This window comes from Centruroides sculpturatus, unplaced genomic scaffold (assembly GCF_000671375.1).
Source record: "Centruroides sculpturatus isolate CEXI.00-Female unplaced genomic scaffold, Cexi_2.0 scaffold110, whole genome shotgun sequence".
Classification (NCBI taxonomy): Eukaryota; Metazoa; Arthropoda; class Arachnida; order Scorpiones; family Buthidae; genus Centruroides; species Centruroides sculpturatus.
Genome location: NW_019384339.1, coordinates 63037 through 75075, shown reverse-complemented (window position 1 = coordinate 75075; position 12039 = coordinate 63037). Strand labels below are relative to the sequence as shown.

Below are 12039 nucleotides of genomic sequence, written 5' to 3'. Positions count from 1 at the left end.
CAATTTAAATTACAAAAACTAGAATAACGACGTCATACTATAAATAGTTTATGAACTGGTTAGCGATAGTTAACTGTAACAGATTGGTAAATAGGGAATTAGGAAGTGAAATGTTATTTCAAAAATATTGTACTCTTCCGGGTACAAATAACACTGATTAAAACGATGATGATATACACTAGTTTATATACTATAAAACATGTTGTTCTATGTTTTAGAGTATTGTTCATAGAGTACTCTTGTTATGTTCGTAGAGAGGATGTTGTTAGGCGTTGTCCATTAATTGCTTCTACTGTTTTTAAGCCAATTTTAACTCCTCCTGGTTTTTGCATGCAATGATATACAATGGCAAACCCCCTCCACTTTACGTAAACAATAAACTGTAAAACCCTGGTGTTGAAGGTCTGCAAATATTTTCTACTTGTAGTTTATTCGCATTAGTAGTAAGTAGGCTTATAAGAACAAATTCTATGTCACTACAAAAAAGTCTCCACCAATGGCCACGTGGATAAAACTATCGGATGCTGGTTGTTAGTGGGTTCGCACCTGACCAACGTGTTTTCTTTACGTGTCTATCATCTTAATAAGGACCAGTTCCTTGTAAAAATCCTCCCGGGAGAAACTCTCTCTTGGCAGATAGCCCACGTGTGCCTTGCCCTATCCATGAATCTAATCATTAAAAAAGTTCACATAGACAATGCCTTGACACCCTCACTTTCTATTGTATACAATGACGCATCTTTAAGCGATTCCCCCTCCCTTAAATAATATAGAAAGTGTACAGTACACTATAAGAATTATTAAGGGCCCGATTTGCACGTAAGCTAAACAAGCTATAGCTTAAGACCTCAAGTTATACATGCGAGGCTCTAAGTTGCTGGTGATATAACAGGCCCTTCTCTTCCAACAGAGGGAAGAGCCTGTTATATCTTATAGCTTAGTATGAGTTCGTATATAATATTTATACTAATTTTTATCTAAAAAGTAAACTATGTTAATAAAATATCGTACAGTACTTCGATTGATTTCGTCATTAAGTATATCATATAATTTAGAAACGAAATATCCGGTCGTAAAGGGAAGTCTTTAGCACGTGACAGATTTTATATCCGATATTTTTATTTACAACTTTTTAAATCCATTATATTTGATAAAAACGGAATTTTTAACCTTTGTTAAAAGAAGGAAAATGTAGCCAATAGCAACAAACGAGAGTAATTTTTGTTTTTCTGGAATTAATTGGCCTGCGTCACGTATTGCATCATCCTCATTCGTTCCTCAAATTCGACCCCCCCTGTAAAAATCATCCCAGTTACTGCCAGGAACGTTATACACAAGCGTCATTATCTAAAGTAACATCTGGGAACCAACACGTTAAATGCGTTTAGCTATAGAATTTCATAGAATTTGTAGCTTAAGTAACTAAAGTTATTATAAGAAATGTTAAAAGTGAAATTTTCTAAGAATTTTATCACGAAAAAATAACTTTTAATTATCTATTTATGGTAATATACTAGAACCAAAGGATATATATATATATATAATTAATTATACAGGTATGAAATACGATCACCACTCGGATCCAGGAAAATGGACAAAATTTCCTTGAAAATAAAGCGAAAAATTTCTAAAATCAACGAATATTTCAACGAAATTAACTGAAGATAATCGAGTAAATACCAGAAGAAAATTCGATTTGATGGCAGAGAGCGCCAATTACTCGACTAGTGTCCATTCCAGCGGAATTAATTAAATTTATAATGGAATTTAGTTTAAGCAAACGAGTTTAATATATAGAAAAAAAAAAGGGGGTGACATTTTTCTTTTCTTCTTTATTCTCGGTAGAGTTTTAAACGTGTTACGACGAAAGTGTAAGGGTTGAGTGAACCGTCACCTGACATAGTCATCGTAATCTCGTGTTCTCGTCTAAACCGCGAGACTTCCCGTACGATTCAACACTAGTGAGAATAACAGCTGACTCTTCTTGTCAGTTGTTAAGCACGTGAACCGAACAACACAATCGACAGGCACACAAAAGAAAGGTAATGACTTTAAGATAACCCTCGCTTTTCTTATTGTTTTTTTTTTTAAATATAAAAGAAATTTCTTAATAATATCGATTTTTAAAATCAATATAGGGGCCTAATTTAATTATTTTTCTTTTTTTTTAAGTGTGTAATAATATAATTAGGTCGTAAAAATAAAATAAAATAATTTAGGATTTAACCTATTTATTATCCTTATTTTTTTCTATAGAGTTCGAATTAATTTAAAATGCTTTTTAACACCCTATTAGTATGACGTAACGGTCTTTATCCTAGTGTTTTCTTTGTTTTAGAAACAGCTGACTGTAGTGTTAATTCTGTTCTACGTGTAGTTTGTATCTTTAAATTAATTATCGTCGATCCTTTGTTAACGTTCTTGAAACGATTTTATTTTCTAACCAATAGAAACGAACTTTAATCGCACCATGTTATTTATTCTAATTATTTCAATATTGTTATTCGTTTATAAATTCCATATTCTTTATTCTGGAATGTAGCCAGTTTGAACTACGTCTTTATAGATCGCTTGTTGCTAAGGTTTTTTAGTACAATCGTAAATAGAGTCATTTTATTATTCAATTACCTAAGGGTGAAATTCCTTTAAATCAATCTTTCGTAACGAATATCCCATAGAAACTTAAGTCAATCGGATAGAAAACTTTACACACCCTTACTCTCTACTAAATTGTGCTGGTCTAAACACTTATTACACTAAGTGTTTAACACAGAACAATTGTAGCCCAGTAATAAGTGTAATAAGTGCTAAATTTTGTTTAATTTAAATACAGAATCCGATGTTTTTCTACGCTTTTTCTAGTGTTTATTAACATAAATTAGTCGAGTATCTATTTTTAGTTTTGCCATTGGAAAATTTTAGTTGATTTACACTTCTGCGCGTATTTCAGAATATGTATGAGTCACAGCAAAACCAACCTGTCAGATAGAAACCCCGTTTTAGACGAACGACCTAGCAACAAGCTACAATTTTATTTAAGTTCATCATCACTCGTTCCATTTTCTATCGATTATTTTTCAAAATTTCAATACACTTTTCCATAAACTTGTCTTGTTTACTTTCTCTTAAAGCAAGGACAGTTCAATTTGTTTGGTTTTTATTATTATTTATTTATTTATTTTTTAATTTTTACAAGGTCTCGTTGTTGTCGACAACAAAAATACCCATCCGTCCTTTCGTTTGCTCGATGTCAGTAATGTCAAGGTTACTAAAATATGGGGCTAAGCCAAACCTCAAACATTTACTCTATACTCAAATCTATCTGTTTAAAAAAAATGGCGGCGATTTTTATTCAATACAGCTTCTATTCTTCACCCTACATCATTTAAAAATACGGGTATAAAATCTCCACGTATGTTAATTTTATGCTTTTGGTCAATGATCTTTTCGTTGCAGGTTGCAGATATGATCGATAATTCTCGGAACCAAACTGAAATAGTAAACCTGAATTATGTCTTTTATAATAATTAAATATAAACCTCACGAATACATTTTTAAAATGATTTTTTCCATTTTTTTATCACCTTAGAAAAGTCCCCCCCGCTCTATAAATGGTATAATAAATTAACAGGTATAATTTACCTATTTTATTTTGCTAGGGTGTAGGGAAAAATATGTATAAAATAGTTAATATACGTGTTAATTTTTGCGCTTTTCTTCGTGAATTGCAAGTCATTACGAGTGCGTTCAAGGTCGAGTAGTATTCTTGAATACATCATTTTGCAATTTAGTGGGTTTTTCTAGAAAAATCTGCCAATCATCCACCTTTACCCACACACACACACACATAAATACAAGCAATTTATTAACGTTCACTTCCGCCCTTATAAATATTGATCAACCCCTTAGCAACACACGTTTTTTTAAAGTATGACAATACGTGATTTGTTATTCGATATCTTCAATACTTTGGAAATTTTAATAAAAATAAATATATTAATAAAAAAAAATTAATAAACCCGGAACAAAATTGATGAGGGTATCGTTCGTTTTGACGTCATCGTAAAGCGTCATCTTTAGGGATGCAGCACTACTAAATGGTGCTTTCCTGCATAACATCCGAGCTATGAGTAGTATGACAAAGAGATTCTCCTATTCGTTAGGATGAATATATATACATATGTAAGTTTATTTAAATATATTATTTAATGCGATGTTTAATTTTATTATTAAACAATAGAAAAGTTATCATTTTCTTTTGACATTCATTTTTTTTTAAATGTAACTGCAAGGAGATAAAGAAGATAAAGATGCTGATGCTCTTGGTGTTCTTAGAAAAGATGAGCGTGTAAATCTTAAATTTAGTTTGGAATTTAATATTTATTTATACTTATTTAAATATATTTTCGTTTAAAAAACATCTAGAAATAAATTTTGATAATTTGAGTCAATATATTTATGTTTAAATAGATTGATTTTTAATTATAATTAAATCAGTTTCTTTTGTGTATAAATAAGTATTAACAATGGATGTCTCAGTATTCAGAATCATTAACATATCATTACATTACTTGGAGAGAATTTTTCTCTACAAAGGTTAAAGCATTCATAAAATTAAGTGAATCAAGCTTACAAATACAGATTCTGTTAAGTTGAGTAAATGATGAGGCTGAATGAGAAATTTTGTACATATACAACATGGGTCCAAGGATAATTTGGCTACTAATGTGAACATAATCTGATGCATGCATCGTGGCCAGGTTTTAGTTTTTTTATTTGTCTTTAGCAAACAATGTTACATTTTCTGTCCTTGATGTGTGCCGTATGTTACAGGTTACAAATATCATGTATGGTTCTAAAATGTAGTATCAATAAAACTTATAAATCCATTATAAACTCGTTTGTGTAAGTTTTTTATAGAACCTGCTGTAATTGTTTAGGTTTTTTTTATGTAACTGATGTTACGCCATTTAAAAAACAATTAAAAATTTTCTCTTATAGAAACTTATGCCCTCTCCCCATCCCATATCTCACTTAAACTAAATCTCTCCCTTTGCCCTTGGAGTCTAAATAAGATTATGTCATTACATAATTGGGTTGCAATTTGAAAAACTGTAGATCTATAAATTTCCACTGACTGTCTGTCCTTCCTTAATCTTGAGAAGGGTATTAGATAGATAAAGCCAAGATCAGATATGGAAATAATATGGGCAGGAGGCCCCAATTAATTATACACACACTTTGGTCCCAAGTGAAAGTTATATGATTTCAATTCAAAAATTTTCTCCTGAATGGAGTTATATAGATGACTGGCATGACTCTGTTTTTATCAGGAAAAGTAAGATGTACAGAGGCAGGATGCTACTAATTTGAGATGGATAACATATATTTTAAATTAAATAAATTAAGAATATGATTAAAAATTTCAGCCCAGCATTGTGACAATGTCATAACAAATAATTGCTNAAATTTCCACTGACTGTCTGTCCTTCCTTAATCTTGAGAAGGGTATTAGATAGATAAAGCCAAGATCAGATATGGAAATAATATGGGCAGGAGGCCCCAATTAATTATATACACACTTTGGTCCCAAGTGAAAGTTATATGATTTCAATTCAAAAATTTTCTCCTGAATGGAGTTATATAGATGACTGGCATGACTGTTTTTATCAGGAAAAGTAAGATGTACAGAGGCAGGATGCTACTAATTTGAGATGGATAATTTTAAATTAGATAANTAATATTTTCTTCAAAAATATATAGTAGAAACTTATTAAAATTAATAGATTTCAAAGTTATAGCTTAATCAATACATAGTATTTTCAGAAAATTAAATAAGTAAATTAAGTATATACTTTTCTCAAATTTTAAATTAAAAATGGTTAAATTCTTAATTTTATTAATTTAAACTAAATATTTAATTAATTTTTTTATAATCTGTTAATATTACAGGTCAGCTATTATAAAATGTAAATGGTGAATTGTAGAAGTAGTTCTTGCTGTTTTAAAATTGCAATAAGCCTGTTCACAAAGGAATGTAGTGGCTGAAACATTCCTTGTTAGGATGAAGACGTCGAAACAACGGGAATCTGCCGAACACTCCAGCGACAGCGATGTCAGCAGGAGTGCTCCTCCAGATGGAGGATGGGGCTGGATGGTGGTGTTTTCGTCTTTCATGATTCATGTCGTTGCAGACGGCGTGACGTACACGTTTGGCATATTTTATGGAGAGTTTCTTAAATATTTCGGTGAAAGTAAGGGAACAACTGCCTGGGTTGCTTCTATTATGGTCGGAACAACTTTTTGTATTGGTAATGTATTAATAATTTCTAAAAGTAAATTCAAAATTATGAAACACTGTAGTTATCTTTATTTACTATACAGTCGAGCACTTTTTAATTTGTTGATATTAATTTATTTTGACAGGTCCAGTTGCCAGTGGTTTAACTAATAAATATGGCTGCCGTGCAGTTACTATTTTAGGCTCACTTCTAGCTACAAGTGGTTTATTACTTAGTGTTCTAGCACCAAGTGTTGCCTATCTATATTTTACAATAGGCCTCTGTACAGGTAATTAAGTTAGATAAAATGAAACGGCAAGTGTAATTTTATAGAATGATGCATTAGAACTAATATATTTTAATTGTTTTAAATATATCTTAATTAAAGTATTTAAATTACTTTATAGCCTGTTATTTATCTTAATTTTCTGCATGTTAATTAACATGTGTCTGTGTTTCTGAGAGATTTATCTTCTAGACTGATTTATTCATTCCTGCTATAGGATATTATTAATCATACTTTAGGCCTACTATAAAAAGTATAAGTACTTGACAAAGAGAAACAAACAAATTTGTTACACATATTTATTACTAATTCAAACAATAATAAGTTAATAAATATGCTAATTTATTAAAATTAATAATTAATAGTTAGTTGTATAATCTTTTTATTTGGATTTTTATGATAATTTTATTTTTATGGTTGAGCATTATTTGCAAATAAAAGCTAATAACAATTAAATTCAGCAAATGAATTACTTTTACCATTGTTCAGAATTTTTGATAATGAGCTAAACTTATTATGTAACCGATTAATAATTAACTTAATAAATATGTATCTTACATAATATACTGTACTAGAAAATATCAATTACTTTTACTATATTATTATTATTTATTATTAAATTAAGTTTATTTAAGTATATATAATATTAAATCTAAAAAAATTGACTATTTTTTGATAGTATCATATTATAATTTGCCAACATACTACTTTGTTTTGTAAACAAATACATATTTCATTTTCTTGTATTGTTTTATATACAAAAAAAAAAAACTAAGTGTTGATTAGGAAACAAGTGTATCTAAACTTAGACAATGGTTTATGTTAGACTTTGAGTCAATCCCAGTCACACCTTTTGGCATACAACCATCCATTATTAAACATTGTTGAATATCTGCCAGAGACATGATGTACGNTTTCTCCTGAATGGAGTTATATAGATGACTGGCATGACTGTTTTTATCAGGAAAAGTAAGATGTACAGAGGCAGGATGCTACTAATTTGAGATGGATAACATATATTTTAAATTAAAAACTAAATAAATAAATTACTGAAAAGAAAATAGATAAACAAATAGCTATAGAAACTATAAGGCTTTGATATAAAATATTTAAATTAATAATATTTTCTTCAAAAATATATAGTAGAAACTTATTAAAATTAATAGATTTCAAAGTTATAGCTTAATCAATACATAGTATTTTCAGAAAATTAAATAAGTAAATTAAGTATATACTTTTCTCAAATTTTAAATTAAAAATGGTTAAATTCTTAATTTTATTAATTTAAACTAAATATTTAATTAATTTTTTTATAATCTGTTAATATTACAGGTCAGCTATTATAAAATGTAAATGGTGAATTGTAGAAGTAGTTCTTGCTGTTTTAAAATTGCAATAAGCCTGTTCACAAAGGAATGTAGTGGCTGAAACATTCCTTGTTAGGATGAAGACGTCGAAACAACGGGAATCTGCCGAACACTCCAGCGACAGCGATGTCAGCAGGAGTGCTCCTCCAGATGGAGGATGGGGCTGGATGGTGGTGTTTTCGTCTTTCATGATTCATGTCGTTGCAGACGGCGTGACGTACACGTTTGGCATATTTTATGGAGAGTTTCTTAAATATTTCGGTGAAAGTAAGGGAACAACTGCCTGGGTTGCTTCTATTATGGTCGGAACAACTTTTTGTATTGGTAATGTATTGATAATTTCTAAAAGTAAATTCAAAATTATGAAACACTGTAGTTATCTTTATTTACTATACAGTCGAGCACTTTTTAATTTGTTGATATTAATTTATTTTGACAGGTCCAGTTGCCAGTGGTTTAACTAATAAATATGGCTGCCGTGCAGTTACTATTTTAGGCTCACTTCTAGCTACAAGTGGTTTATTACTTAGTGTTCTAGCACCAAGTGTTGCCTATCTATATTTTACAATAGGCCTCTGTACAGGTAATTAAGTTAGATAAAATGAAACGGCAAGTGTAATTTTATAGAATGATGCATTAGAACTAATATATTTTAATTGTTTTAAATATATCTTAATTAAAGTATTTAAATCACTTTATAGCCTGTTATTTATCTTAATTTTCTGCATGTTAATTAACATGTGTCTGTGTTTCTGAGAGATTTATCTTCTAGACTGATTTATTCATTCCTGCTATAGGATATTATTAATCATACTTTAGGCCTACTATAAAAAGTATAAGTACTTGACAAAGAGAAACAAACAAATTTGTTACACATATTTATTACTAATTCAAACAATAATAAGTTAATAAATATGCTAATTTATTAAAATTAATAATTAATAGTTAGTTGTATAATCTTTTTATTTGGATTTTTATGATAATTTTATTTTTATGGTTGAGCATTATTTGCAAATAAAAGCTAATAACAATTAAATTCAGCAAATGAATTACTTTTACCATTGTTCAGAATTTTTGATAATGAGCTAAACTTATTATGTAACCGATTAATAATTAACTTAATAAATATGTATCTTACATAATATACTGTACTAGAAAATATCAATTACTTTTACTATATTATTATTATTTATTATTAAATTAAGTTTATTTAAGTATATATAATATTAAATCTAAAAAAATTGACTATTTTTTGATAGTATCATATTATAATTTGCCAACATACTACTTTGTTTTGTAAACAAATACATATTTCATTTTCTTGTATTGTTTTATATACAAAAAAAAAAAACTAAGTGTTGATTAGGAAACAAGTGTATCTAAACTTAGACAATGGTTTATGTTAGACTTTGAGTCAATCCCAGTCACACCTTTTGGCATACAACCATCCATTATTAAACATTGTTGAATATCTGCCAGAGACATGATGTACGCTTGACCGGAGTTTGATCTAAACTTCATCTTAAGTTTAGATCTGTAATTATTACTAAATGCTTTTGAAAAAATGTCTTTATCCACACAATAAACAATTTTTTTTCTTTTAAACTTCACTTTTCTGTTATACCATCAACACTAGGTTTTCAAGAATAACTATTTAAACTGATGAAAATAAATTGTTAGCAAATTTCAGTTGTACAGTATGACAAAGAGATTCTCCTATTCGTTAGGATGAATATATATACATATGTAAGTTTATTTAAATATATTATTTAATGCGATGTTTAATTTTATTATTAAACAATAGAAAAGTTATCATTTTCTTTTGACATTCATTTTTTTTTAAATGTAACTGCAAGGAGATAAAGAAGATAAAGATGCTGATGCTCTTGGTGTTCTTAGAAAAGATGAGCGTGTAAATCTTAAATTTAGTTTGGAATTTAATATTTATTTATACTTATTTAAATATATTTTCGTTTAAAAAACATCTAGAAATAAATTTTGATAATTTGAGTCAATATATTTATGTTTAAATAGATTGATTTTTAATTATAATTAAATCAGTTTCTTTTGTGTATAAATAAGTATTAACAATGGATGTCTCAGTATTCAGAATCATTAACATATCATTACATTACTTGGAGAGAATTTTTCTCTACAAAGGTTAAAGCATTCATAAAATTAAGTGAATCAAGCTTACAAATACAGATTCTGTTAAGTTGAGTAAATGATGAGGCTGAATGAGAAATTTTGTACATATACAACATGGGTCCAAGGATAATTTGGCTACTAATGTGAACATAATCTGATGCATGCATCGTGGCCAGGTTTTAGTTTTTTTATTTGTCTTTAGCAAACAATGTTACATTTTCTGTCCTTGATGTGTGCCGTACGTTACAGGTTACAAATGTCATGTATGGTTCTAAAATGTAGTATCGGTAAAACTTATAAATCCATTATAAACTCGTTCGTGTAAGTTTTTTATAGAACCTGCTGTAATTGTTTAGGTTTTTTTTATGTAACTGATGTTACGCCATTTAAAAAACAATTAAAAATTTTCTCTTATAGAAACTTATGCCCTCTCCCCATCCCATATCTCACTTAAACTAAATCTCTCCCTTTGCCCTTGGAGTCTAAATAAGATTATGTCATTACATAATTGGGTTGCAATTTGAAAAACTGTAGATCTATAAATTTCCACTGACTGTCTGTCCTTCCTTAATCTTGAGAAGGGTATTAGATAGATAAAGCCAAGATCAGATATGGAAATAATATGGGCAGGAGGCCCCAATTAATTATATACACACTTTGGTCCCAAGTGAAAGTTATATGATTTCAATTCAAAAATTTTCTCCTGAATGGAGTTATATAGATGACTGGCATGACTCTGTTTTTATCAGGAAAAGTAAGATGTACAGAGGCAGGATGCTACTAATTTGAGATGGATAACATATATTTTAAATTAAAAACTAAATAAATAAATTACTGAAAAGAAAATAGATAAACAAATAGCTATAGAAACTATAAGGCTTTGATATAAAATATTTAAATTAATAATATTTTCTTCAAAAATATATAGTAGTTATGTACAGTACAGTATATAGGGTGGCCCTCAACTCAGTTAACCAATAGTGAATATCTACACTCTTACATTTTATATTCGTTACTCGAGAAAGTAGGTTATTCTTTTCTTTTCTGGAAACTCGTTTTCGAATCCCGTTTGGATCCTCAGGAATTTTTCAGACGATTACCTGGAAAAATTTTAGGCCCGTTCCTTATCATTCGGCCAACACTGAATGATAATAGTCTACTTACAGTCAATTATACCATAGAAATACATTAAAATTCGGAGGGTTACATTCCTTTAGGGGATGTCTAGTTACCAACATAACGATTATGTTATACAGTATGTGTTATATGCGTAAATGGCAAATATAATATAAGGGCGGCCCAAAATCTAGTTAACAAAGATATATCTTTAATTAAAGAACAGTTACAAGTTTGAAACAGCTGTATGTTATTATACGTTGGAAGAGACCGAATCATAATCTTGATGATTAGCCTAACTAACTTTTGGCTACCCTCTGTACCCTATTTTTAACTCTTTCTGTCCCGTAGTACTAAGAGGCCTTTTTTTCCTACACCGATCGTGTGTTAAGCCAGGCCTACAACGAGGACGACCGAGAGATGAGGAACGGACCCAATACAATCCGTACAGCGGCGCATTATATCTTCACGGGGCCCAGGCCAATTTGAATTAAGGAGTCCCATGTACTGTACAGTGTTGACTTCAGACACTTCTTCGGAGGAATTTTTTGGAGAAAGTATTTTTTTCTTATGGAAGATTAGTTTGGGGTCTTGTTGGTGAGGGCCCAGGCAATTGCCCTTTTTACCCATATGATTACGTGCCATTGTGGTAAATTGTTGAGAGCTAGATTAAGAAATATGAAAAGCGATTATGTTATGTTCTTGATATTCAATTTTTAGAGTTTAGTTAAGGTTAATTTGTCGGGGTTTTGATTCTTATTCTTGTTATATTGTTTCTATTTACACGGTTGTTAATTGTAATTACTGTTTTTATAGAATAAAAATAAGAAATGATTGACAG

The 12039-nt window shown here is 29.5% G+C and overlaps 1 protein-coding gene across 3 annotated transcripts in view; it reads left to right on the top strand.

Annotated features, from left to right (window-relative positions):
* Positions 1–1369: 1369 nt before the first annotated feature.
* The window catches only part of LOC111633190 (monocarboxylate transporter 12-like), a 26195-nt gene continuing 15525 nt past the window's right edge, over positions 1370–12039 (top strand). The window contains exons 1-3 of one of the 3 annotated variants that reach the window (XM_023377718.1): positions 1370–2042; positions 5953–6311; positions 6427–6570. In XM_023377718.1, coding sequence (XP_023233486.1) covers positions 6065–6311; positions 6427–6570 — 391 coding nt within the window. In that variant the 5' untranslated portion in view covers positions 1370–2042; positions 5953–6064. Of the gene's footprint in view, positions 2043–2287; positions 4183–5952; positions 6312–6426; positions 6571–7891; positions 8259–8373; positions 8518–12039 lie in introns of those variants that run through there. The other 2 variants (XM_023377736.1, XM_023377727.1) reach the window with 2 other exon arrangements.